The following is a 23,058-nucleotide window of genomic DNA, read 5'->3' as shown; positions in this document are numbered from 1 at the left end:
GCAGACTCAGTAAATCTACAGAATTGGGGAGGGGGTGCCTATGTGGGGGAGGATTAGGACATTGGGGCAAGACATCCCCCTTTACCCCACCTCCAACATTCCAGGCGGGGGTGGGTGATAAGGCTCAGGGCCACAGACATCTGCGTCAGAGATAGGCCTCAATGCCAGCCAGGACCGCTGGGCGTGGGAAGAAGTGGAGAGGGCTGGCAGGGGAGAGAGGAGGTGAATGGGGTGGGGTGGGGAGGGCAGGAAGGAGTGGAGCACCCGCCCTGAGTGGGCACTAAGAAGAGCGACCCGGGAGTGGAGGGCAGCAGGAAGCTCGGGCTGGGCCATCTGGATGCAGCCCCTTGCCATGCTGCCTCTGCTGTTCACTCTGCAGCTTCTGCTGCTGATGGACATGAAGAGCGGGCAAGCATGCCAGGGTCCAGAACCAGACAGGGAGCTGGTGCTGGCCAAAGTGAGGGCCCTGGTGCTGGATGCTTTGGGTCCCCCCTCTGCCTCCAAGGATGGTGGAGAGCCTGGGGCCCGGCGCCTGCCCCGCAGACATGCCCAGGCTGGGGGATCCACACGCAGAAGCATGGAGAATGAGGATGAGGACCGATCACAGGTCATCCTTTTCCCAACCACAGGTAACATGAGATGGGAAGAAGAATGGGAGAAAAGGACAGTGGGCATAGGGATCATGCCCTCTCCTTTCCTATCCTTTTCATTCTCTCTCTCCCTGACCCTTTCCAAGCCCTAGCCCCTCTACCTCTGGGTGATGATAACTCTACAAAATGTCCAGTATGCAAGGAAGAATTTGGGGGGCATCCTTGCTGCCTTTTCTCTGAGTCTCTGAAAGATTTTCTCTTTTCTCATTCCCACTAGAGACTTACTCATGAAAGGGCATGGATATGGGCACTTTCTCCTTTATGTATGTAGCTGGTCTGAAGGGGGAAAGCAGTAGAAACCCATGTCCCTGTTTCTCTTCCCTCCCACTCCTGCCCCCTGTAAGCCCCTCTCCCCTTCAGCTCTCTGTCTCCTACAGGTCCGGGCTGTGAGGATGAGGCAGAAGCCGGAGACGCCGAGGGTCTCTTCACCTACTCGTTCCGGCCTTCCCTGCACACTCGGAGTCGCCAGGTGACAGCCGCCCAGCTGTGGTTCCACACTGGCCTAGACAGGGTGGGCACCGGAGCCCACAATGACTCAGGCCCCACTGTGACCCTGTTGGCAATGTCTTCAGGGGGCCCCACGGCTGTGCCGATCTTACTGGGTCCAGCCCCACCTCAGTGGGTGGTCCTTCATCTGGCAGCCCCTGCACTCACACTGCTGACCCGTCCTCTCTTTGTTCTGCTGCTTCGATGCCCAAATTGCCCCTGCCTGGCCCGGCTGGATGCTATGCCTTTCCTAGTGGCACATACCAGGTCCAGGCCCCCCAATGTGGGGGAGAGGGCTCGTCGCTCCCCTCCTCCACCTCCCTGGCCCTGGTCTCCTGCTGCCTTGCGCCTGCTGCAGCGTCCTTCAGAAGAGCCGGCTGCCCATGCCGACTGCCATCGGGCGGCCCTCAACATCTCCTTCCAGGAACTTGGCTGGGACCAGTGGATTGTTCACCCGCCTAGCTTCATCTTCCATTACTGCCACGGGGGCTGTGGGCTGATCCCCTCCCCAATCCTGCCTCCTGGGGATGCCCTCACCCCTTCTCAGCCCCTGTCCCTGGGCTCAGGCTCCCGGCCTTGTTGTGCGGCCTTGCCTAGCACCATGAGACCCCTGCGTGTCCGTACCACCTCAGACGGAGGCTATTCCTTCAAGTATGAGACAGTGCCCAACCTACTCACTCAGCATTGTGCCTGCATATAGGGAGGACCCCCCTTCCTCCCTGTGAGTGTTGGTGCTGGCCAAAACTGAAGCCAGAGCACCCCAGAGAGGAGACAAGGTCAGAGGGCCCCTACTCTGGATCCTCCCTGCCAAGGTCACCCTCATCGACTGTAAACAGATTAATAAACAGTTCAGCATAAATGGCTAGAGACGATGGCCTGGAGAATGACCCCTCCCCCCTTCCCAGAGGTATGTGGGGGAGAACTAGAGCAGAAAATTCTAGGGAGTGTGCAGTTATAAATCTAACTTGGAAATTCCCAAATTGGGAAGTACTGATTGTGGAAGCAAAGATCAGACTATACAGAGTTTCGAGGACAGGTCTGCCAGAAAGTCACAGTTGTTTGAGATGAGGCAAAAGTGACCCTCTTAGGGTCTCTGAGATGACAGAGAACATCAGTCTTTATGGTAATGCACATTTTCCAAAGGGTCCCCAACTCAACTGTGGGGTCTCTGCAGCAGAAATGTTCAAGACTGATGAGAGAGTCAGAGGGAAGGGAGGGAAGAAGCATTTATTATTTTTAACTTTGTTTTTTCTCACATGCAAAGGTGGTTTTCAACATTCATCCTTTTACAGGCTCTCTCCCCTCCCCTCTCTCCATGGTAGCAATCTGGTGTAAGTTTTACATGTACCAACATAGGAGCAAGTATTTATATATGCCTTCTATGGACCAAGCATGAGTATCTCATTTTACCCTCAGCAACTCTGTGAATTGAGTGCTATCATTCCTATTTTACAGTTGGGGAAACTGAGGTATACCTCCAGAGGTTAAGTATCTTGCCTAGGGTAACCCAGTTAGCAAATATCTATGGTGGGATTTCTTTTTTTTTAATTTTCTTTTTATTTAAGGCAATGGGGTTTAAGTAACTTGCCTAATTTCACACAGCTAGGCAATTAAGTATCTGAGGCTGGATTTGAACTCAGGTTCTCCTGACTCCAGGGCTGGTGGTCTATCCACTGTGTCACCTAGCTACCCCACTATGGTGGGATTTCAATGAAGATCTTCCTGACCCACTGGGCTACCTGTCTACAACATCACTGAGTCAAGGTGATGAACTCTTCCATTTCTTGGTGCAGATTCTGACCAGGAGGCACACTGAAGAATTATAAAGAAGAGGGAAGGGAGCAACAGTTAGAGCTGAAAACCACTCTCTGGGGTCTTTAGGACTTTAAAAAATGAACCCACTTTCCCTAGAGCTTGGGTTCTAATAGTCCCAGTAGTCACCAGTCCTTACTTGGGCATTAGGTTCTCTGCAGTGATGACAACCCTTTCTCCCTTTACACTGAAGAACTCAGATTTTAGATTCTCTCAATAAATAATGGATGAATGAACAAAACTCAGATACATGACTGAAGTTGGAAAGGTAGAGCTAAAAATTCCTTAAGCCTGTCTAAGCTGGTCTAACCTGTCTCAGAGCTCAGCCTTTACCTGTTGAACCACAGGATCACAGTATTTAGAGTAGGAAGGGGATGGGAAAGTTCATCTGTCTAAAAAGCTCCTCAGTTTTCTCTTGCTAGTACCATGTTGACTAGACATATCCTCCAAAGCTGTGGTAGAAAAACAGACCCACCAAGGGAAGGAGAAATGGCCCATCAAAAGAAAAACCACTTTTTTACCTATTCTACTAAATCTCTGGGATTCTAGAGCAACAGATTCTAACTGTTCCTTCCCCAACTTTAAAGCCTGGACCATTAGATGACCTCAGTTTCCCAATGAACAAGTGAGGTAGGGAAGACACCATCCAACCACCTCATTTCACAGGTTATTTCTAAAATTTTATTTGATGTCCAAGAAGGTGAAAAGACTTGTCTAATTAGCATCACTTCCTATTTGCTGCTTCTTCATTGTTAACTACCGTTGATGCCTTCCAAAGACAGCCTACTTCTAGAACAGTCTTCCCCTTCTAGTTAGTGCAGGCTATAGTAGGGGAGTTCAGATGGAAAATAAGTGACATAAAAGCAATTCATCAGACCTATGCTCTAAAGTGAAAGCCTTGGGGTAGTCATGATGTCCAGACATAAGGTAATGGGACATTAGTTACTCTAATAACCCAATTACTCTCTGTGGGTCATTCTGTCATCCTCTTTGCTAACCATAACAAATGACCACCTGCCAAAAGAGTCTCTCCTGGAGTTGATCACCTCCCCTTCCCATAGCCCTTCATTCCTTTTCAAATCTGTTACCTGATCCCTCTCACTACTGCTAGTACCCCCAACCCTCTCTTTCCTTTCTTTTATCATCATCATCATCAAAGATAATGTAGTCAGAAATTGAGGCTCCACAGTCACTGGCAGTGACTTGTCCTCACATTCATGTGGACTTTTCCTTCCCCTGTGTGACACCCAGAATCATTTCAGGGAACATTTAAAATTTTACCCTGTGGATTTTATTTAAGTCAACAGGAAACCATCAGACAGAAGGAAACCCCAAGATTTGGGGATTGGCCAAAAAAAATGACCTCTGAAATGGAAATTAATGAGAACAGATATAAAAGAATACCCCATCTCCAAGTTTTGGCTGTCCCCCATGTCCAGAATTTTCCCCTTCCTCACTTCTGTCTCTTGACTTCCTTCAAAACTCATCTCCAATCCCCCACTCCCTAGGAGGCCTTTCTCAGGGTCCTCAGAGGTGACCTGTCATCTGCATTGTCAACATCTTGTATGTACTTCATGTGGATATGGCATGGAGTCCTTGGAGGACAGGGACTGGGTTCTGGACTTTCTTTGAATCCCCAGAGCTTAGGACAGAGGCTGCCAGATAGTAAAAGTTTAATTAAATAAATGCTTTGTTGACAATGACGCTGACAGGAATCAGCTGCAGTAAATCATCTAAGAGCTGGTTTGTGGCTGATGGAACAAAAATACTTCCCAGATCTCGGCCAGGAAACGATGGATGGACAAATCAGTCTCTTGGGAGTTGACTTATGTTTACTGGCTTTCCAGAGCTTGAAGTGTGTAGGAATTGTAAAATGCTGAGAACGGGAAGCAGGACCCTGGCCCTGGAGTGGCAGTCCCCCCCCAGGCGCCTAAGTATAGCTCCCTTATTAAGGCTCCTCCAAGAGACGGCCACCAACTTTTTTTTTTTAAATCACTTTTTAAGACACTAAAATCTAGACTTTAAATCACTTTCTGACTGTTACAATAGTCTACGAGGGCATCAAAGAATTAGAGCTAGGTCCTAAAGGAGAGCAAGGCAGGTAGGAATGTTTCATTCCAGAACAATTTATAATGGAGAATGGTCTGCAACTGGTATTTATCATTGGGCTTTTAGGATATCTAGTTTTATTTTGAAGAACACATATTCTACTTTTGCTATGACTGAATCTATGATGAGCTATGTAATCGTGTCTTAACAGATTAGTATAGTTTTATCTCTTTTGAATGATAATATCCTTTTAATTTCTAGAAAAAAATACAACTTGAAGGATGGAACCAGGGACTCCAGGTTCAAGCTCTGATTCTTTTATTTGCTGTGACCTTTCTGCAAAATACTTCCCTTTCCTAAGTCTAAATTTCTTCATTCTTGTTGTCTGCAGTGCCTTTAAATAGAATTTCTCTTTCACTTCTTCTTGCCTTTGGACTTTATTGCTCATATATGGAAATGCTCATGATTTATGTGGGGTTATTTTATATCCTGCTGCTTTCCTGAAATTGTTAATTGTAAATTTCTTCATTCTTAAAAAGAGAGGTGGGATAGGGCAGGAGTTGATCATATCTAAAGCCCCCCCCACCCAATTATGATTGGACTCAAACTTTAATAACTTGAAAAGAACTGAAGTTGACTAAAGGCTTAGATGAGTTATTTCAGTTAATAAATTCAATTAAAGTATCTCTTATCATAAGCCTACCATAACCAGCATGAAAGGCAGGGCTGCCTGGTGGATATGGGGTATGGCCTTGGAGTTAGGAAGATCTGGGTGCAAGGCCTGTTTCTGATATGTACTATGTGACTCTGGGTAAGCTGCTTAATCCTCTCGTGAACACCCTCTATGACTAATGGATGGAGGTTGTTTTCCCACAGTGAAATCACAGATTTGGATCCTCAAAATGTGCTAAGGCAGTTGTGGGAGTGAGGTAGAGTAGTTACAAAGAAAAATTACCTTCACTTAAGGAAATGTCTATGAGGGTATTAGAGGATCTGAGCTAAGGTCCTAAAGGAGGGAGAGTCAGGTAGCTAGATTTTATAAAGCAGTAATGATTATCCTAGAATGGAATATAATCACAACTGTCATTTATACAGTGCTTTAAGGTTGGAAAAGTACAATTTCTGATTTTTAAAATTGTTTTTTTCCAAATCAATCTCAATCTACCTTTTCCCTCTCTTCCCCATATTGAGAATTTGAGTAAAACAAAAATATACGAGTTGAATTCAGATTTCACAACAACCACCTTGAGACTGATGCCTTTGATTGTACTGGAGACTCAAGTGTGGAAGGGGCAAAGGTGGCCCTTTCTGGGTCAGTGCCAGAGACAGGACTCCAAGACAGGTTCAGTATTACCCATTCTACCACCTTCTCTCTGCCCATTGGTGCTTTTCTGCCCAGAGAATATATTAGAGAAAAAGGAACTAGCATTTTGAACACTTTCTATATATGACTTGTGCTGGGATATTATTATCATTTACATATTCAAACTTGCAAGTCTGGCCTGCTGGGAGGCCAATTACTAACTCTTTTCCTTCACTTAGGCTACACCATTGAGGAGGTGGCAGTGCTTGGCTCTGGGCAGATTATGGTTTCTAAAACCCAGTTGCAATGGAGGTGTGATTACTTGAGAGATTAACATGCTTTCACACTCAATTATCCTTTTTAAAAAACAAACAGAAACACCAGTCTATTAAAAATTAAGCATGAATTTTAAATAGTGAAGCAGCAAGTCCTAAGGAAACAAGTTTTTCACGACAAAATTTGGTACCTTTCCTATGATCCCATTTTCTGCTATTTATTGATTCCAAACCTATTTTTATGTATAGCATAAATTAGAATGTTCTTTGCTAGCTTAAATCATTCTCTTAATTTAAGAGTCAAAATATGCAGGCTATACTGGGGCTCACTCAGCAGTTTCAAATTTCATCATAATCTTTAAGAGGTTTTTTCCTCCTGTAGCTATTGATTTTCTTTTCCCTAAAGAAAGTCATTTCTACATCTTTTTCCAAAAATTCAGAAGAAAAAGGTTGGATTTTTTAAAATGACTTCTTGATTCCTGCTTCTTCACAATCATTGGAAGCAGACCTGTTGTTCACTTGGGGTTTTCCTGCAGAGATACTGGAGTGGTTGACCATTTCCTTCTCCAGCTCATTTTACAGATGAGGAATTGAAGGAAAACAGGGTTAAGTGACTTGCCCAGGGTCACACAGTATCTGAGTATCTGAGGCTGGAGTTTGAACTGATGAAGATGAGATTCTTGACTCTAGGTCTGGTGCTCTATGGTATCAAAACATGTCAGGAATCATAGATTTAAAGCTTGAAGGTCAACTAGTCCAACCTATTCATTGTTTTCACTCAGGAAACTAAGGCAGGAACAAGTTAGTGCTTACTCAGGGTCACAAGGCTAGTAAACAACTGAAGTGGGATTTAGACCCAGGTGTTGATGACTCCAAGCTCAAACCTCCACCCCCTAGGACATTCTGCTTCATAAAAAAACTCCCACCATAATCAAACGATGGTTGATAAGTTCATAAGTTCAGAAAGGGAAGGATCCTTCCAGGTCATCAATTTATTTTACAGATGGAAGGTGAGGGGACAGGACCAGGTTTCCTTCCTATTTCCTTAGATCCATTATTTCAGCTGAGCTGTCTTCCATGGGATCCCTGAACTTCTCATTATAGATTTTTTTCTGTAAAGTCCCAGGAAGAAGTTATTGAGGCTCTAGACAAGCAAACTTTCCTAGGGACAGATAGAGCAGGCTGCTACTGCTGTTGCTTGTCATTACTGTAGAAGGGAGTGAGTTCTCTCTTACTAGACATCTTCAAGCAAAGTCCAGATAACCCCTTGTGGGTATGCCATGAGAGGGGACTCTTATGCCTGCAGGGGTTGTCCTGGCGGGTAGCCTCTGACATTTTGTGATCCTTTTGGAGAAGGGAGTTTACAATAGCAGCTCCTCCAGAGCCATCCGAATCCTGTGAGCAGATATGGATCAGGATGATTGGAGATGTCCCTGGAGGCAGTGGAAAGGGTTCGGGAGTGAGGATAGACCTGAGTTCAAATCCTCCCCCAGACACTTAATAACTACATGGATTTGGCTAAGCTGACCTCTCAGTCTGTTTTCTCATCTGTGGGTTATAATAATACCTTGTGAGAATCTATCTATCTATCCATCATCTATTTATCCATTCATTCACCCATCCATCATCCATGTATCTATCCATCTAGTTATTCATCCATCTATGTAGCCATCCATCCATCCATCCATCCATCCATCCATCCATCCATCCATCCATCCATCCATCCATCTGTCCCATGTATTTATCCATTAAGTGCCTTGAAAACCTTAAATACAACTATGTAGATGTTGAAAATTAACTATTCCTGTTCTCACCTATTAAGTATTTGCTCAGGGTTCTCAATGAATTGTCTGCTTAACAACCTACAGCTTCTAGAAACTTCAAAAACAAAAATCTCAGTTTATAACTGAAATTGTTGATTGTTTTGCCTCAAAGACAAAACTGCTTCTAACCACCTTTGAACTGAACATTGAACAAGAGATTAAACCCATTATGTAAAGTAGCCTCCACAATGAAACAGAAGTAAATATTCTCTGACTTCAAAAAGCTTCCTGAGGAAACCAGGCATAATAGAGAATAATACTGGGGAATAAAAGGAAAGGGAATAGGTAATTATTTCTTCTTCACTTGCTCTGTTCCAGACATCTGACAAGTATTATCTCCTAGCCTCCTCACAGTTGAGGAAACCGAGGTAGGGAGCAGTGAAGTGGCTGGTCCAGGGCCACTCAGCCCGCAATGTCAGTGGTTGAGTTTAACTCTAGTCCCTGGCATTTTACCCCAAAGGGCCACCCAGGATATGAGCTGTCAAAATGGTGTGTTCTCAACGCTGAAAACTGGGAAAGGCCAAGGTCATCCCCAGCATCCTGGGTCATCCCCTTGGCTTGCCACTGGACTTTGAAGACTCGGGTGGAGAGAGGGTGAGGCTGGCAGAGTCTGTTCAGCTCTGCCCCCTTCACATGCTATTCACACCCAAGTCCAGACACGACTCCCCTGATGTTTGAGGGAAGCTTGACTCAGCGACTAACAGCTTGTCCTTCATCATCATCACCACCATCATCATCATCATCACCATCACCATCATCATCATCATCACCATCATCATCATCATCATCATCACCATCATCATCACTGGACAGTTAAAATGCAGCCTCAGTCACTTCCTAGTTGGATGACCCCGGGCAGGTCCCCGCACCTGCTGGCCTCAGTTTCCCCATTTGTAAACCAGGTCTACCAAGGGCACTTAGCAGAGCTGTTATGCGACAGTCTTTGTCCAGTATTTAGCAGAGGCCCCCGCACGCTGTTTATTAGAGGGATTAAACATAGTAAGTAGAAGTCTAGCGGCGGGGTGGAAACAAAACGAATAGGGGGGGCAGGGCATGGCAGGAAGAATCTGGGAAGACTTCCCGGAAGTGGTGACCCTAAATTGGGCGGAAAAAGTAAATTGTTTACACATTGAAATGTTTGATGACTTTTTTCACAATTAAATATTGGCAACAAATTTATAATCAAACGAACATTATTTATTTACTGTATTATTTTTAAAGAGGCGCCAATCCATACCAATACGGAAGCGGCGCAGAGCGCATGCTCCGTGGGAAAGGGTGGGGGTGGGGGCAGCGAATGAGTCACTGTTCAAACGCTGAGGTTTTGTGCTTTATTTTGAGGAATCTGGTTTCTCTGAATCGTGCCGACAATTAAACTCATCCTTGAAAACAAATCCAAAATACAGTCAGAATAAGCGCAGCTAGGCCACACGCCGAGAGCGCGGAAAAGCGAAAGACCCGCGCAGGCGCGGACGGCGAGGCAGGGGCCCAGGTGACCAGACGCGGCTCCGGGGTCAAGGGTCACGGGTCCGAGACTCCGCCCCCCGGCGGAAGCAGCAAGCCCAAGCGCGGCGGCGGCGGAGCTCGGGGCGCGGTTCTCCCCTCGCTGCTCGCCGACCGCTCCCCGCTCGGCGCTCCGAGGGACCAGGCTCGGCCCCGCCCCTTCTTCCTCTTCCTTGCCCGGGGAGCCGGAAGCCTCGAGGATCCACTTCCGCCTCGGCCGGGAGGCACTTCCGCGCTTCCGCTTTTTTGCCGCGGGAGCATCGTTCCGGAGTGGCCGGGGCGGGCCGCGCGCCCTTCCGGGGGGTGCAGTCCGGGCCTCCCTCCTCCGGCCCCGCCCCCAAGCTCCCGTCGCTATGGCGACGAGCTCGCTGGTGTGGCGCCTGGCGGGCCTGCTGCGGGAGTCGGGTAAGGGCGCTTCCGGGTCAGGGGGCGAGGGCCGGGGGAGGGGCCCCGGCACCCCGCTTCCCCCGCGAGTCGGGCGCCCCCAAGGCCCGGACCCCCCGAAGGCCGCCTCCTTGCAGCTCCTGCCTCCGCTTTTATATTCATTCATTCATTCGTTCTTTAGGTTATTTTGCAGGGCAGTGGGTTACGTGGCCCAAGGCCACATCATTAAGTGTCGGAGGCCGGCCTCGAACCCGGCTGCTCCTGACTGCAGGGCCCGCCCAGCCTCAGCAAGGCCACCCGGGAGGGTCTGTCCCCCTGCCTGGGGCTGCCTCCACCCGCTCCGGCCCCTGCCCAGCCCCCCAGCCCCCTTCTTGCCTGGCTGGGCCAGGTCCGCTTCTCCTGCCCAGGCCTCGCCTTCCCTCCTGGCTGTGACCCCAGATTCTCTCTGCCTCTGCCCGCTCGGGCACCTAGTGCCCGCCCTTGGCATCTCGCCCTCGGGCCCTTGGGCGAGCCCCACTCTGGCCCATCCTCCACTCGGGGGCCGCAGGGATTTCCCAAAGCGCGGGTCCGACCGTGTCACCCCTCGCCCAGGAAACCCCAGCGACTCCCCACGCGTGGGCTCGTACCTGGGGATCAGAGCCCCCAGCGTCCCACATCTTCACTTCCGACACGCCTCTGGCCCTGGTCGCCCCGAACCTCGGTTCCCGTTGCCTGGAATCTTCTCCATCCGCCTCCCTGGCCTGCCGGCGTCCTCTCCTCAGGAGCAGCGCTCAGCCCCGGCTCAGAGCCTTCTCTCTCCGTTATTTTCCTTTATGTATCATTATCATCCTTTATGTAGTTTGTTTTTACAGACTTGTTTGCCACCACCCCGTTAGACGGTAAGCTCCACGAGGATAGGGGCCCCCCGGGCCTCCTTTGGTGTTCTTAACGAATGTTGACCAGCGCGGCGGCAGGACCTGTTTCCTTTTTGTCCCATGTCTAGCTCAGGCCGCTGCCTTGTAGGGTCATGGAGCTAGAAGGTGACGTCTCATTTTGTAGGAGAGCCTGGGAGCTACTCAGGGTGGCGCAGGGAGAAGCAGAGTCGGGGTCGGGCCGGGGGTCCTAGTGCCCATCTTGGGGGGTATCATCCCGAGCTCACCGGGCCTGCCTTCTCCCTTGCCCTCCTCAAAGGTGACCTGGTCCTGTCTGGCTGCAGCACGCTGACCCTGCTGACCACCACCTTGCAGCAGCTGAATCATGTGTTTGAGCTTCACCTGGGACCCTGGGGCCCTGGGCAGGCTGGCTTTGTGGCCCTGCCCTCCCACCCTGCCGACTCCCCTACCATCCTACAGCTTCAGTTCCTCTTTGACGTGATGCAGAAAACACTCTCCCTCAAGGTGTGGGGATAAAAGGGCATGCGAGGGTATTGGGAGGAATCGGGAGCTCACTTGGCTACATCTGAGGGGCCCTGGGACCAGTTGGAACTTGCATGAGAGTAGATCTGGAAAAGGAATTGGAGGACCCTGCCCCCAGGGGAGAGGCCCAGCCCTCCCTCCTGTGCATTCTCTTCTTTCCTCTCAGCTAGTCCACGTCCCAGGCCCAGGCCCTCAAGGCCCCATCAGGATCTTCCCCTTCAAGTCCTTGAAGCAGCTGGAGGTATATGAGCTGGGAAGCCGGGGTTGTGGGAAGAAGTCCTTTGCAGGGTCCTGGAGGGGTCCCCTTCCTCAGCCTCTGCTGGGCTCCACTTGGTTGACCCTCTGGGGGCTCCCCTGAATCCAGCAGAAGGAGGCTTCTTCTGCCTTCTCACATGGGCCCCTCTTGTGATCATTCCTCTCTCACCATCTTCTCCCTTTTTGATTCATTTCTCCCTTCTGTTTGTGGAACCTTATCCTCAGCTACGAGCCGTCCCCCTTCACTGTCTGTGCGGCCTCCGTGGAATCTACTCTCGACTGGAGACTCTGATCTGTAGCCGGAGTCTCCAAGCTCTTGAGGTGAAGGAAGGTGAAGGGTGTGCTGCCAGCCTTGCATGGAGATGGGGAAGGAAGGGTGGGAAGGTTGCAGTGGACCCTTGAAGAAGAGGGCTAGTACTGCTGACCTTTTCTCTCTTAGGAACTTCTTTCAGCCTGTGGAGGTGACCTCTGTTCTGCCCTCCCCTGGATTGCTCTGGTTTGTGCTGATTTTAGCTACAATTCATTGACTGCCTTGGACCGATCCTTGGTGAGTGAGGCAAGAAGATGCCAACAGACCCTGAAGGGAGGAGGGAGGAAGTAGAGCCCTCCTGAGGAATTCTTTGCCCATTCGTCTCCCTCAGCACCTCTTGTCAGCTCTTCAGATTCTGAACCTGAGCCACAATCAAGTCAGGGACTGTGAAGACTTCTTGACTGTGAGTTTTAGGGTACTGGAGGCTGGGGTATAGAGGTCTGCCAGACCTGCATCCCTGGCCCTGCAAGGGCTTCCTCCTCCTCCTGCCTTCCTCTGAAAGTAAAGCAGCCACTGTGACCTCCTGCCTTCCTCAAACTTCTTGCCACCTCTGTGCGTGGCCATGACCATCCTTGCCTCAGTTAGGCTGTCTCTGTTCTCCAGGCATTGTCTGAGTTGTGGTATCTGGATGTCTCTTATAACCGCCTTCAGTCGGTCCCGATGTTGGGCGCCTCGGGGGCTGTGCTGAGAAGAGTGGTACTGAGGGGCAATGAACTTAGGACCTTAGCGGGTGAGTCAGGAGGTGGCACCAAAGAGGAAGCTGGGAGGGCAGTGTGGGAAGACATGCCCTCATGGACTCATTGTCTTCTACCGATTGTCCCCACTCAGGGCTGGATCAGTTGAGGTCCCTTCAGCATCTGGATGTGGCATATAATCTGCTGGAACAACATAGGGAGCTCATGCCCTTGAGGATGCTGACTGAGCTCCAGAGGGTGAGTGGTCACCTTGGCAGGGTGAGAACCAAGGGCTCATTTCCTAGTTGACTGGAAGAGTGAAGGCGAGAGAACTGTCTTCCTCCTCACTATGAGCTGTCAGGCTTGGAGTTATTTTAATCTCTTGTCTCCTCAGCTTCACCTGGAGGGGAATCCTCTATCCTTTCACCCTGATCACCGAGCAACTACTGTCCAGTATTTGTCACCACAGGCCAGGGAGGCTTCTCTCCCTGGGGTAGGTTATTAACCTCAACTGTTTTTTTTTTTTCCTTCATTTTCCCCATCTTTAAAAAAATTTTTTTAAACAGACTCTTTTATTGTTATATTCTGTTTTTACCTTACCTTCGTTTCTTTAAGCAAGAAAAGAATAAAGAAAAGAAAAATAATATAATTAACATGTTGAAAAAGGTCTGATGTTCTATTCAGTGATTGAGCCCTGACTTTCAGACTTCAAACTCTAAAAGGAGCAGGAGAGGTGTCTTCTAATTGCTCTTCTTTGGGTTGAAGCTTGTTCTCTTTAATTTCTTAGCATTCAGTTTTGATTGTTTTGTTGTTATTTGGATTTATAGTGTAGGCTTTCTGTCTGCTTACTTCACTTTGCAAGTATTCATACATTTCCCTGCTTCTCTGAATTCGTTATGCTTATTGTTCCTTGTAGCATTAGTCTTCCATTAAATTCAGGAAGCACATTCTTTCACTATTCTCCAATAAATATACATCTACTTTGCTTTTAAATTTTAAAAGCCTTGGAGCAGCTTGGTGGCACAGTTGATAGAGCACTGGCCCTGGAGGTAGGAGGACCTGAGTTCAAATTCCAGCCTTAGATACAATATTTACTTAGCTGTGTGACCTTGGACAACTCACTTAACTCCATTGCTTTGCAAAAAAACCAAAAAAAATAAATTTAAGTCTTATTAGTAATAACGACCTTGTTTTATTATGTCACCATTATTTCCCAGTGACTTCCTTTACTCCTCCATCCTTCCCAAGGAAAGTCTCTCCTGTTGTAAGGACAGTCAAGCAAAACAAGTCAACTCATTAACTCTGTCTGTGAAAGTGTCTCTCTTCCCACTCGTCGTCCACTGGTGGGACCATTGAAAGTCACAGTTGATCATTGAGTCTGCCTTTTTTGATCACCTTCTTTGAGATCACTGTGGTCATTGTGAGCAATGTTCTCATGGCAGACCTGCTGACTTTGCTCCACCTGACATCCCCCTTGTCTCCTCAGATAATAAAGTTACCTGTGACCTATGGAACGTGATGTTTGCCAGTTCTCTCTTTTTTAATTCTCATCCAGTATTGGGGACATTGAAGGAAACACTTGTAGCGTCCTGGGCCTCTCTTTACCCCACCTCTCCCTTCACCCAGGGTCAGGGGGCAGGATTAGGTGCTCACATCCTGTGTGTACTACCTCCCCTCCTCCCCAACACTCACACATACTTTTTTTCTTTCAGTTTCTTCTTGATGGGGAACTATTGTCACCTGCTGACTTGCAGGTCAGTCTTGTGGGAGAGACCAACAGGGACAGACAAGATGGGACGGGCCAGTTAGTAACTGCTAGAGAATGAGCTTTGGGAGGGCTGTGCATGTGTGTGTGTGGGTGTGTCTTCCTGCTTAATTGCCATTACTGTGGTTAGGCAGGAAGAGGAAGCCTTCAATTCTCTATCATCTTCTAAAAGACTTGTTCTTTTCATGTGCTTCCAGCTTCCCACAAATGCTGGGCTTTGTTCCTTGGCCCTCCCCCTCCCCACTACAGGTGGAAATGCCTCAGAGACTTCACATGGCCCTGATATGAGTGACAGTCCTTCTTCTGGGGTTGCCTTGGTTCGTCCTATCCCTCGCAAGGCTAAGGTGAGTGGATGCTACCTCAGAGTGGGGCTCAGGGTCCTGGCCTTGTTACTGGTCCAGTAATGAAAAGCATTTGTTCTTCCTCTTGGCAGTATTTTGGTTTGGGAAAAGGTGATGGTACCTAGAGGCAAAGGGTTAGGTGTCCTGGGGTCCTGCTTACCTCAGAAAGAAACTTCCTTTTATCATCCTCAGAGCAGAGTTCGTGTGAGGCAGGCTAGTATCTCAGAACCGAGCGATACAGATCCAGAACCCCGAACGCCAGATCCCTCCCCTGCTGGTGAGACCTGACTCTTCATTTCAGCTTTATGCCTTTTGACCTTTGCTTCTGTCCCTGCTGGCTGTTTCTACCTCCTTACTGATTTCTTCCTTGCCTTCCAACCCCTCTCCAGTCTCCTACTTAGGAAAGGTAGCCTCCACTAAAGTCCTTCTATGATGCCTTCCTTATTGTGGTGTGTGGTAGATCCTGATTCTCAGGTCTCATAGGTCCTAGCAAGCTGGAAGGGCTTTTAGGACCAGCTGAGCAATGCGCTATATTTGTCACCTAAGGACTGGCCACAGGGTGACACATTTCTCAGCCTTAGTAGCATCTTCCAAGGCACTGATGCTTTGATAGAGGAAGGGCTCCCTTCATTGAAGTCATAACTCCTTGAAGCATGGAAGAGTAATGAAGGGCATGGAAAAACGCTGGAAGACAGGTTGCAGCAGAGCTGCTCACTCCATATCTCGTCTCTTCTAGGCTGCTTTGAGCAACAGCAGCGGGAGCTGGAGTTGATGAATAGTTTTCGGGAGAGATACGGTTGCAAGTGGCTGCAGTACCGGAGCCATGTAGAGACCCCTGGGACACCTTCTTTGGAGAGCTCCAAGATCTCTGATGTTGATACAGTCCACATGGACCCCCCAAACCCTCAGATCCTTTCTAGCTCACTAGGGGAAGGAACCAGTAGTTTGGATGAATCCCTCCTTATTGGGCCAGAAGAGAACAAGGGGGAGGGGGAGCTGACTAAAGAGAAGGAAGAGGTGATGGAAGAGGGAGCTGCAGAGGAAGATGCCGAAGAGGAAGAGGAGGAGTCAAAAGATGAAGAAGTGGAAAGTGAGTGGTCTCTTGGTGTCTCCTCTTGGGAGGGTGTGGATGGTGTTGGGGATTGGGAGGTGGAGAACGCAGAGTAAGGGACCCTTGAGAGGACCTTGCATCGGGGTTTCTCCCTAGTGGATCTGTGTCATCCCATGTTGGTGTGTCCCCTGGAGGGGGCTGATGGAGCTCGCAGCCAGGAGAGGTTTCTGCGGGTCACATCTGACCATTTACTGGAGGTGGAGCTGCAGGCAGCCCAGACACTGGAGCGGCTGGATCTTCAGAGCCTTTGGGCAGCTGAATTAGAGACAGAGCATCAGAGCCAGAGTGGGCCACCGCCAGACCCTGCTGTGGTAAGAGCTGGAACCTGAGAGAATTAGTGGAATGGGAGGGAAAGGGCACCTGGGGGGTCCTATGGTGTGTCCCCTCCCAGGAGTGTGTGCTGTATCCCAGGCCCTCAGAGGCTTGCCTTCCTCCTCAGTCTCCTCAGGGTAACCCAATCATCGTCCTGCGCTTCTCCTACATCCGTGCTGACCGGCAGCTGCGGCGATACCTGGTGCTGGAGCCCAATGCTCATGCTGCCGTGGAGGTGACAGCCCAAAGGAAGGGTGGGCCATGTTGAGAGATCGGAAGTGGGGAAGCATGAGGGATGAGGAGGAGGACCCTCTGGTGGGATGCATTTCCATTTCAGGAGCTGCTGGCTGTGTTGGCCCCAGTAGCTGCGGCCTCCAGACTTCAGGCAGGGGCAGCCAGAGGCCTGTCAGGAGGCCGCCTTCGCTGCCTCCGCTGTCATCAGATCAGCTCAGTGATGACTCCTCAGGAAGAGCTGGATGTCCATAGCAAATGGACACCCCGGACCGGTAGGGAACCCTGGCCTTTGACACCCTGCACAGATCTGGGGGCTTTTCTTCCCTTCTGTCTATCTCCCAGCAGATGGGGTTGAGGAGGATCAGAACTTTGAGGGCCAGAGCAGGGAAGAACCAGGGGTGCAGAGGAGCTGGAGGTATAGCCAGCCAGAGAGTGGATGTGGATGCCTTATTGATGGAGGAGATGTGTTGATCTCACGGCCACCTTGGACTCCAACTCTTTCCACAGACTTCCCCCTTCTGTGTCCCATGTGTGGCAGTGACCACGTTGTTTTGTTGCCTCAACATGATGAAACCCCCCAAGGGGAGCAGAAAGAAGGGGAGCTGGACCCAGCTTCCTCTGTCCTCCCTGGCCTGCCTCCAGTCTCTCCAGATGAGGGGGATGATGATCATTCCAGCAGTCCTTCCCTCCAGGCCCAGGGACCCCATGCTGCTGACAGCTGGGACCTTTGTCCTCGTGAGTATTATGGGAAAGACTTGGGGGAAGTTAAGTGAGGAAAGGCCTGAATTTGGAGTCAGAAGACCCGTTTCAGCCTCTGACTCTGAACTAGCTATAGGATCACTAATAACGTAGTCTTTTTAAGCCTCAATTTCTTTATCCATATAAGTGTAAACTATTATGATTTATTACTGAGAGGATCCTCTGAGTTTTGGGGAGGGATGAGGGGAGAAAGGAAGCTATGTGATTGCTTGGTAAAGGAGAATCTAGTTAGTAGCTGTCTGCTGGCCTTGCGCTATCCCCGTGCTTTAGCTTCCGACCGCTCTGGTCTCCGCTCTGTGGATCACCGCCTCCGACTATTCCTGGATGTTGAGATATTTGAAGACGTCCAGGAAGAGTTTCAGTGCTGCCTCAAGGTGAGGCCTCAATTCTTCCTCTATACTCTGTGTATTCCTCATCTGATCTCTGAAGCCTCCATGTGACTTCCTGCCCCTGGTCCTTCCCCACCAGGTGCCAGTGAAACTTCATAGCCAGTCCAAGGAGTTTTCTTCCCTTGTTGTTGTTTCTGATCTCAGGCTTTACATATTAGAGGTGACTGGGGAGATACGGTGAGTGGGGGGGAAGACATGGTGAATGGGGGGGGGCGGAGATGGAAGCTCCACATGAGACTGCTGCAGGATTGTGTTTCTCTCCCTTGGTTCATCTCCTGGCTCACTGTCTGTCCCTCCATAGAGGTCAGCCTTCTAGCTGGCTGCGGCCATGCTCAGCCGTTTCCCTCCAGGACCTGAGCCGCCTTGAACTTTGCCTGGCTGGGCAAAGCCTTTGGCTGGAGTGGGGGGGAAGTGGAGGTGGCTGCACTCTGCTCCCCCGGGAATCCCGATGCTGCCATGCCTTTCTGGAGGAGCTCAGTGGTGAGGGGGCAGGGGACTGTGGAACATGGATTTGAGTAGGGAGTGGGGGTGTCTGCTCCCAAGGGTATGGTCACTCAGTGGTGCAGCTGAAAACTTGGAATTTGGGAGTGTGAATGGAGAGGGGTGGGGTGGGGCATGATGTTAATGGAGGAGACCAGTGATTACTGAAGAGGCCTTCTTAGAAGTGAGACAGGGGCCTGAGCCTAAGATCCCATTGCCCACACTCAATCCCCCTATCTCCCATGTTTCTCTCCAGCCATCCTACAGCTACTGCCTCCTGGCCGAAGACCCCGAGTTACTCCCACCAAGGAGAAAATGACTCCTCAGCACCGGCTTTGGTGAGTCTTACACAGCATCTTCCAAGTATTCTCCATTTTATTTTCACAATTATGAAAATCAAGATGGGGTGTGGGGTTAAGAATCATTTTGTGAAATGATTTCTCTATTCATTCCTTCCAAAGAGAAAAAGCCTTGGCTAGAGCAGCAGTCCTGCTCCCTGCCTTCCAGTTTACTCCTGCCCAGCCCACCCTCCTCGCTATTCATGGGTTGTCTTCTTCCATGGGCCCCTGTCACTGCCCTCCACCCCTCTCCTCTCTTCCAAACCCATATTTTCCTTGTCCCTCTATGTAACCTGCCACTGATACCCATTCCCTCCCATGACTCCTGCCCCCCAGGCCATTGCTAGATACTGACTCCAGTCCTGAAGACCCCCAGTTCTTCTACTTGCAGGCATTTCTGGTGGAAGGTACTAACTCTGGTGGGGGGTGGGGGGTGAGGGGAATGGATTTCTAGGGAAAACCTTTCTTTACTCTATGGACAAGGTTTGGGGAATTTTTGAATAGGAGTTGAATCATACTTTGTGGAGATGGCTGGTTCTCTACTTGCTTTAAGTTTGTATTGTTACAGTGACCTGGTGGACTCTTCCCCCCCGCCCCCCCCCCCCCCCCCCCCCGCCATCCCAAGGGAAATGGAGAGAAGAGACATCTGGCTACTATTTACTTAGCTAAAGAAAGATGGATGTGGCTGCCCCTCATCTTATTTGTGCTTTGTGGTGGGGGGGGTGGAGGTTCTAGAAGCTGAGAGCTGCTTGAATTTTAGGATGAGGGCTATAGCACCAAGGGAGAGATTGATTAATGACTGGTAGCACACTATTGTGTCCCCTCTCCCCCACACTGCAGTGCTGGCTTCAGTCCTTTTTCTCCCTTTTGGGGCAGGGAGCTTTTCACAACTGTCTCAGGACTCATGTCTCTTGGTCTTCTCTTCAGGCTCCATTTGCTGCCCAATGTCCCTGTTGGTAACTCCATCCACCTTGTATCTACTGGATGAAGATCCCATGCGGTCCCAGGTTGGACCTTCTCCTCCAGAGACAGCTGGAGAAACAGCCATTTTGACCCTTCCCTCAAGACTGGATCCTTCTGTCCACATCCATGAGCAGCAACCCCTTAGTAGCCTCAACTCCATACAGGTTTATCGCACAGCCCCGAAGTACTTTCGCCTGGCACTGTATGATGAGGTAGGTTTATTTGAAGGGGAGTTCTGAATGGGTTAGGGAGCTAATAGGCAATCTAGAAGGGAAAAGGTACCAAGACTAAAACAGTAGGGCACTTGGGGAGAGCATGGCAGCAGGAAGGAAAATGGGGGGTGGACCAGAGCAAGTAAAGAGAGTGAGAGCAGGGGCCTGGGAAGAGGTAAATAGAATCTTGGTTGAATTGTGGGTGATGTAGAGGAAGAAGGAACAGAGGATGAGGCCCTAGGAACAAGAGGAAATGACTGTGGGATGTACAGAAGGCTTTGAGATGGGGAAGGGAGAGAGATGTTGGGGCGCAGATCTTTCCCCATGGCTTCTCCCCACTGGCATACTCTCAGCCACCTGTGGAGCAGAGGTCATTAACTCCTTGGCCCTGTAGGTATTGCGACTTGAGAGTTTTTGGTCTTTTCGTGTCGTGTGTCCGGAGCAAGTGACTGCCCTGTTGGCCTGGATCCGAGGTCCCTGGGAGGAGCTATTTTCCATTGGACTTCGAGTGCTGACCCAGGAATCCCCAGACCCTGAACCGTGAGACTGAGAGCCATGCTCTCTGGGAACTGAACTGTCCTGTTGGGCCATTCATGGTCTCATCTCTTGGCCCAGCTTTTCCTAAGGGAAGGACAAGAGTGTGCTGCCGTGGTCCCTGGGCAGCTCTGAGCTGTCAGCAGAGATGATGGTACAGAGATCAGCCCAGTTATGGTCTTTGACAATGTGACTGACTATTTCTCAGGTGCCAATAAAGTTTTTTTCCATTCCTGTTGTCATGGCCACAGCTGAGTAAATGAGGGCTGCCATGCTCTTGGTTGGAATTTTGGATTCTTGGGCAAACAGCCCTTTGGTATAGGCCCTGTCTGCCAGATCCCCAATGTCTAACAACTTGGGGTTTTGGAAATTGAGATAGGGAGATCCAGCTTTTCTTTTCACTTTCCAGTTGAGGTAGTGATGGCAGGCTACATGGAGGTGCCATCTCAGGAGGCTGATAAATGAAGATGGATGGAGTTTCTCCAAATTTCCCATTTCCATAGTGCTGACTCACTACAGACTTTGCATCTCTTAAACTCCATCCTGGGAATCCCTATTCCCATCATCTCAAGCAAAAATCCTAAAGGTTAGCGCTGGAAATGCCCTAAGAGATCATTTAATATAGACTATTTGTTCAGTACTTTGTGGTTTACAAATATTATCTCATTTGAGCCTCACAACAGCCTTGGAATATAGGTGCTATTATCCTCATTTGAGGAAATTGAGGCAGGTAGCAGTGAATTGACTTTTAAAGAGTCACATGGTATCTGAGGTGGCTTTTAAATCTCGTCTTGGCCCCAGTACCAGTGTTCTGGGCCACAGAGAATGGAAGAGGTTAGTTGGGACCAAACTGAAGAACTTTAAAACCAAGTAGAGAAGTTTATATTTCATCCTCAAGGCAATAAGAAGTCATTGGAATTTAATGAATTAGGGAAGCAACATGGACTGTCCTGTGCTGTAGAAAAATCATGATGACAATTGTATGGGAAATGAATTGGAGGGAGACCAGTTAGGAAGTCATTGGAGCAGACCAGTTGAGAGTTGAGGAAGGTCCTACCCAAGATGGTATGAGAGGAGGGAACACTTGTAATTGTGGAGGTCAAAGCTTCTGGATTTGGCAAATAATTGTATGTTGGGGTGGGGAGAGGAAGGAGGAAGTGACTTCAATGAATACTGCAGCAAAGGAGAGAGTTATGAGATGATGTAAATAATCACTTCATGGGAACTTGGATAGGCTGGTTTTAGGGAATGGGGTTGAAGGGATGTTGAAAGCAAAGGGATGGATTGTGAGAAGCTCTGATGAATGAGGGTACAGGGTCATATGACAGAACAGAAGGAAGATTGAGATGTACCAAAAGGAAACAACACCTCTCTGGCTTGGCCTAAGACAGGGCTTGAATGTTCCATTTAATTTTTCTTTTTAAATTTTAACCTCAGTGAAAATAAATAAAAGTATTCCTAAAATATTAGCACACATTTAATAATCTGCATGGCTAGCACTTCTTTTTCACTTCAATGATTTCATAGGGATAGGGACTGGCCCTTAAATTTTTCTGGGATATTGTCTCCCTCTGCCCATATAGATCAGTTACCTTGTCTAGTCTTCGAGGGTTACCTAGAGAGCATGGAGAAGTTCAGCTGCTTCTCAAGGTCACACAGCCAAAATGCAGTTAGACAATGACTTTATGTTATTTAGAAACTAGAGCATATAGTTTTCATTGGTCTCAGGCTTGCTCTGCCTCTCAAAGATACATTTAAAAATAAATTCATTTGAAATCTTGTGATAGTCTGCAGCTTGTAGGATTCAGAGGAAGAAGCCTTAGAGGTCATGCAATAATGTCCTCTCTTTTTTTACAGATAAAGAGAACTGAGACCCAGACAGGATAAGACTTTGCTCTAAACCGAACAATGAATATCAGGATTAGAAGCTAGGTGTTCTGTCTCCAGGCCTAGGATGCTTTCCACACTATCCAGTGAGGCAGGTAGGATTAGAAAGACTAGGTGACCCTGGACAAATCATTAAAACTCTGTGTGTCTCAGGATAATAATGGCCCCCACCTTATAAGGTGAATCTGAGGATTCATTGAAACATACATATGTGGTGCTTTGCAAACCTTAATGTGTTAGGTAAATGCCATTTATTATTATTGTTATTGTTATTATTATTATTATTATTATTATTGTGATTACACCATGTTGCTTTTCAGGTGTTGAGTTTGAAGGAAGAGAATAACTGATCTGATGGGGCAGATCTAATGCTGGGACTCCCAGGGCAGCTTAATTGCTTTTTTTTTTTAATAAGATAAAAAGCACATATATTTTAATTCCTCCTCAAATAGAGGAGGGGGTAGACTTTTCCCTCTCAACTTGATCCTGGTGAGATCTGTGACAATTTCTTCATTATGTTCATCCAATCAGGTTTACCTCTAAATGAATCATGATAGCTAATTGCTTTTTAAGGACCTTTCCCCTTCTTGGTCAGATTCTTTGCAAATGTCTTTAGTTTCTTTAAGGTTAGGAATTGGCCTTCTTACGTTTGCTTCTTGAGGCATCTGCTCTGATAGGGGTGTGCCAAGAAATGGTGAACAGCCAGATTCCTGGAAGAAATGTACGTAGGACATACTTTGCAATTTAATCTGCATCACTTTCTTAAGTCCAGTCAATGGACTAAATTGATCAAACCCTGATTAGTAGCTTTTAAA

The 23,058-nt window shown here is 48.6% G+C and overlaps 2 protein-coding genes across 2 annotated transcripts; both read left to right on the top strand.

The window, feature by feature from the left end:
* Positions 1-226: 226 nt before the first annotated feature.
* Positions 227-9,561, top strand: INHA (inhibin subunit alpha). Its single transcript, XM_074191285.1, has 2 exons — positions 227-629; positions 1,028-9,561. The coding sequence occupies exons 1-2, from the start codon at positions 227-229 to the stop codon at positions 1,834-1,836; spliced, it is 1,212 nt and encodes a 403-aa protein (XP_074047386.1). The 3' UTR covers positions 1,837-9,561.
* A 607-nt stretch (positions 9,562-10,168) lies between these two features.
* Positions 10,169-20,594, top strand: STK11IP (serine/threonine kinase 11 interacting protein). The gene is made up of 24 exons (XM_074191284.1): positions 10,169-10,306; positions 11,456-11,661; positions 11,846-11,920; positions 12,160-12,255; positions 12,374-12,481; positions 12,576-12,647; positions 12,848-12,974; positions 13,073-13,176; positions 13,313-13,411; positions 14,631-14,672; positions 14,881-15,027; positions 15,217-15,301; positions 15,761-16,114; positions 16,232-16,446; positions 16,575-16,682; positions 16,785-16,953; positions 17,189-17,416; positions 17,711-17,814; positions 17,909-18,006; positions 18,131-18,309; positions 18,566-18,647; positions 18,984-19,054; positions 19,575-19,822; positions 20,217-20,594. Exons 1-24 carry the CDS (start codon positions 10,255-10,257, stop codon positions 20,364-20,366), a joined length of 3,219 nt encoding a protein of 1,072 aa, XP_074047385.1. The 5' UTR covers positions 10,169-10,254; the 3' UTR covers positions 20,367-20,594.
* The last annotated feature ends 2,464 nt before the right edge of the window (positions 20,595-23,058 follow it).

This window comes from Macrotis lagotis, chromosome 6 (assembly GCF_037893015.1).
Source record: "Macrotis lagotis isolate mMagLag1 chromosome 6, bilby.v1.9.chrom.fasta, whole genome shotgun sequence".
In the NCBI taxonomy this organism is placed as follows: Eukaryota; Metazoa; Chordata; class Mammalia; order Peramelemorphia; family Peramelidae; genus Macrotis; species Macrotis lagotis.
The sequence above is the reverse complement of the archived record's forward strand: the minus strand, read 5'-3'. Positions and strand labels throughout refer to the sequence as shown.

What these genes read in the sequence shown, in the direction of transcription:
- STK11IP (XM_074191284.1), top strand. Translation starts at nt 10,255, where the DNA reads ATGGCGACGAGCTCGCTGGTGTGGCGCCTGGCGGGCCTGCTGCGGGAG. An exon ending in GGGCCTGCTGCGGGAGTCGG is followed by an intron (nt 10,307 to 11,455) that starts GTAAGGGCGCTT and finishes CCCTCCTCAAAG; the next exon opens with GTGACCTGGTCCTGTCTGGC. An exon ending in ACTGTGAAGACTTCTTGACT is followed by an intron (nt 12,648 to 12,847) that starts GTGAGTTTTAGG and finishes TCTGTTCTCCAG; the next exon opens with GCATTGTCTGAGTTGTGGTA.
- INHA (XM_074191285.1), top strand. Translation starts at nt 227, where the DNA reads ATGGGGTGGGGTGGGGAGGGCAGGAAGGAGTGGAGCACCCGCCCTGAG. An exon ending in CATCCTTTTCCCAACCACAG is followed by an intron (nt 630 to 1,027) that starts GTAACATGAGAT and finishes TGTCTCCTACAG; the next exon opens with GTCCGGGCTGTGAGGATGAG.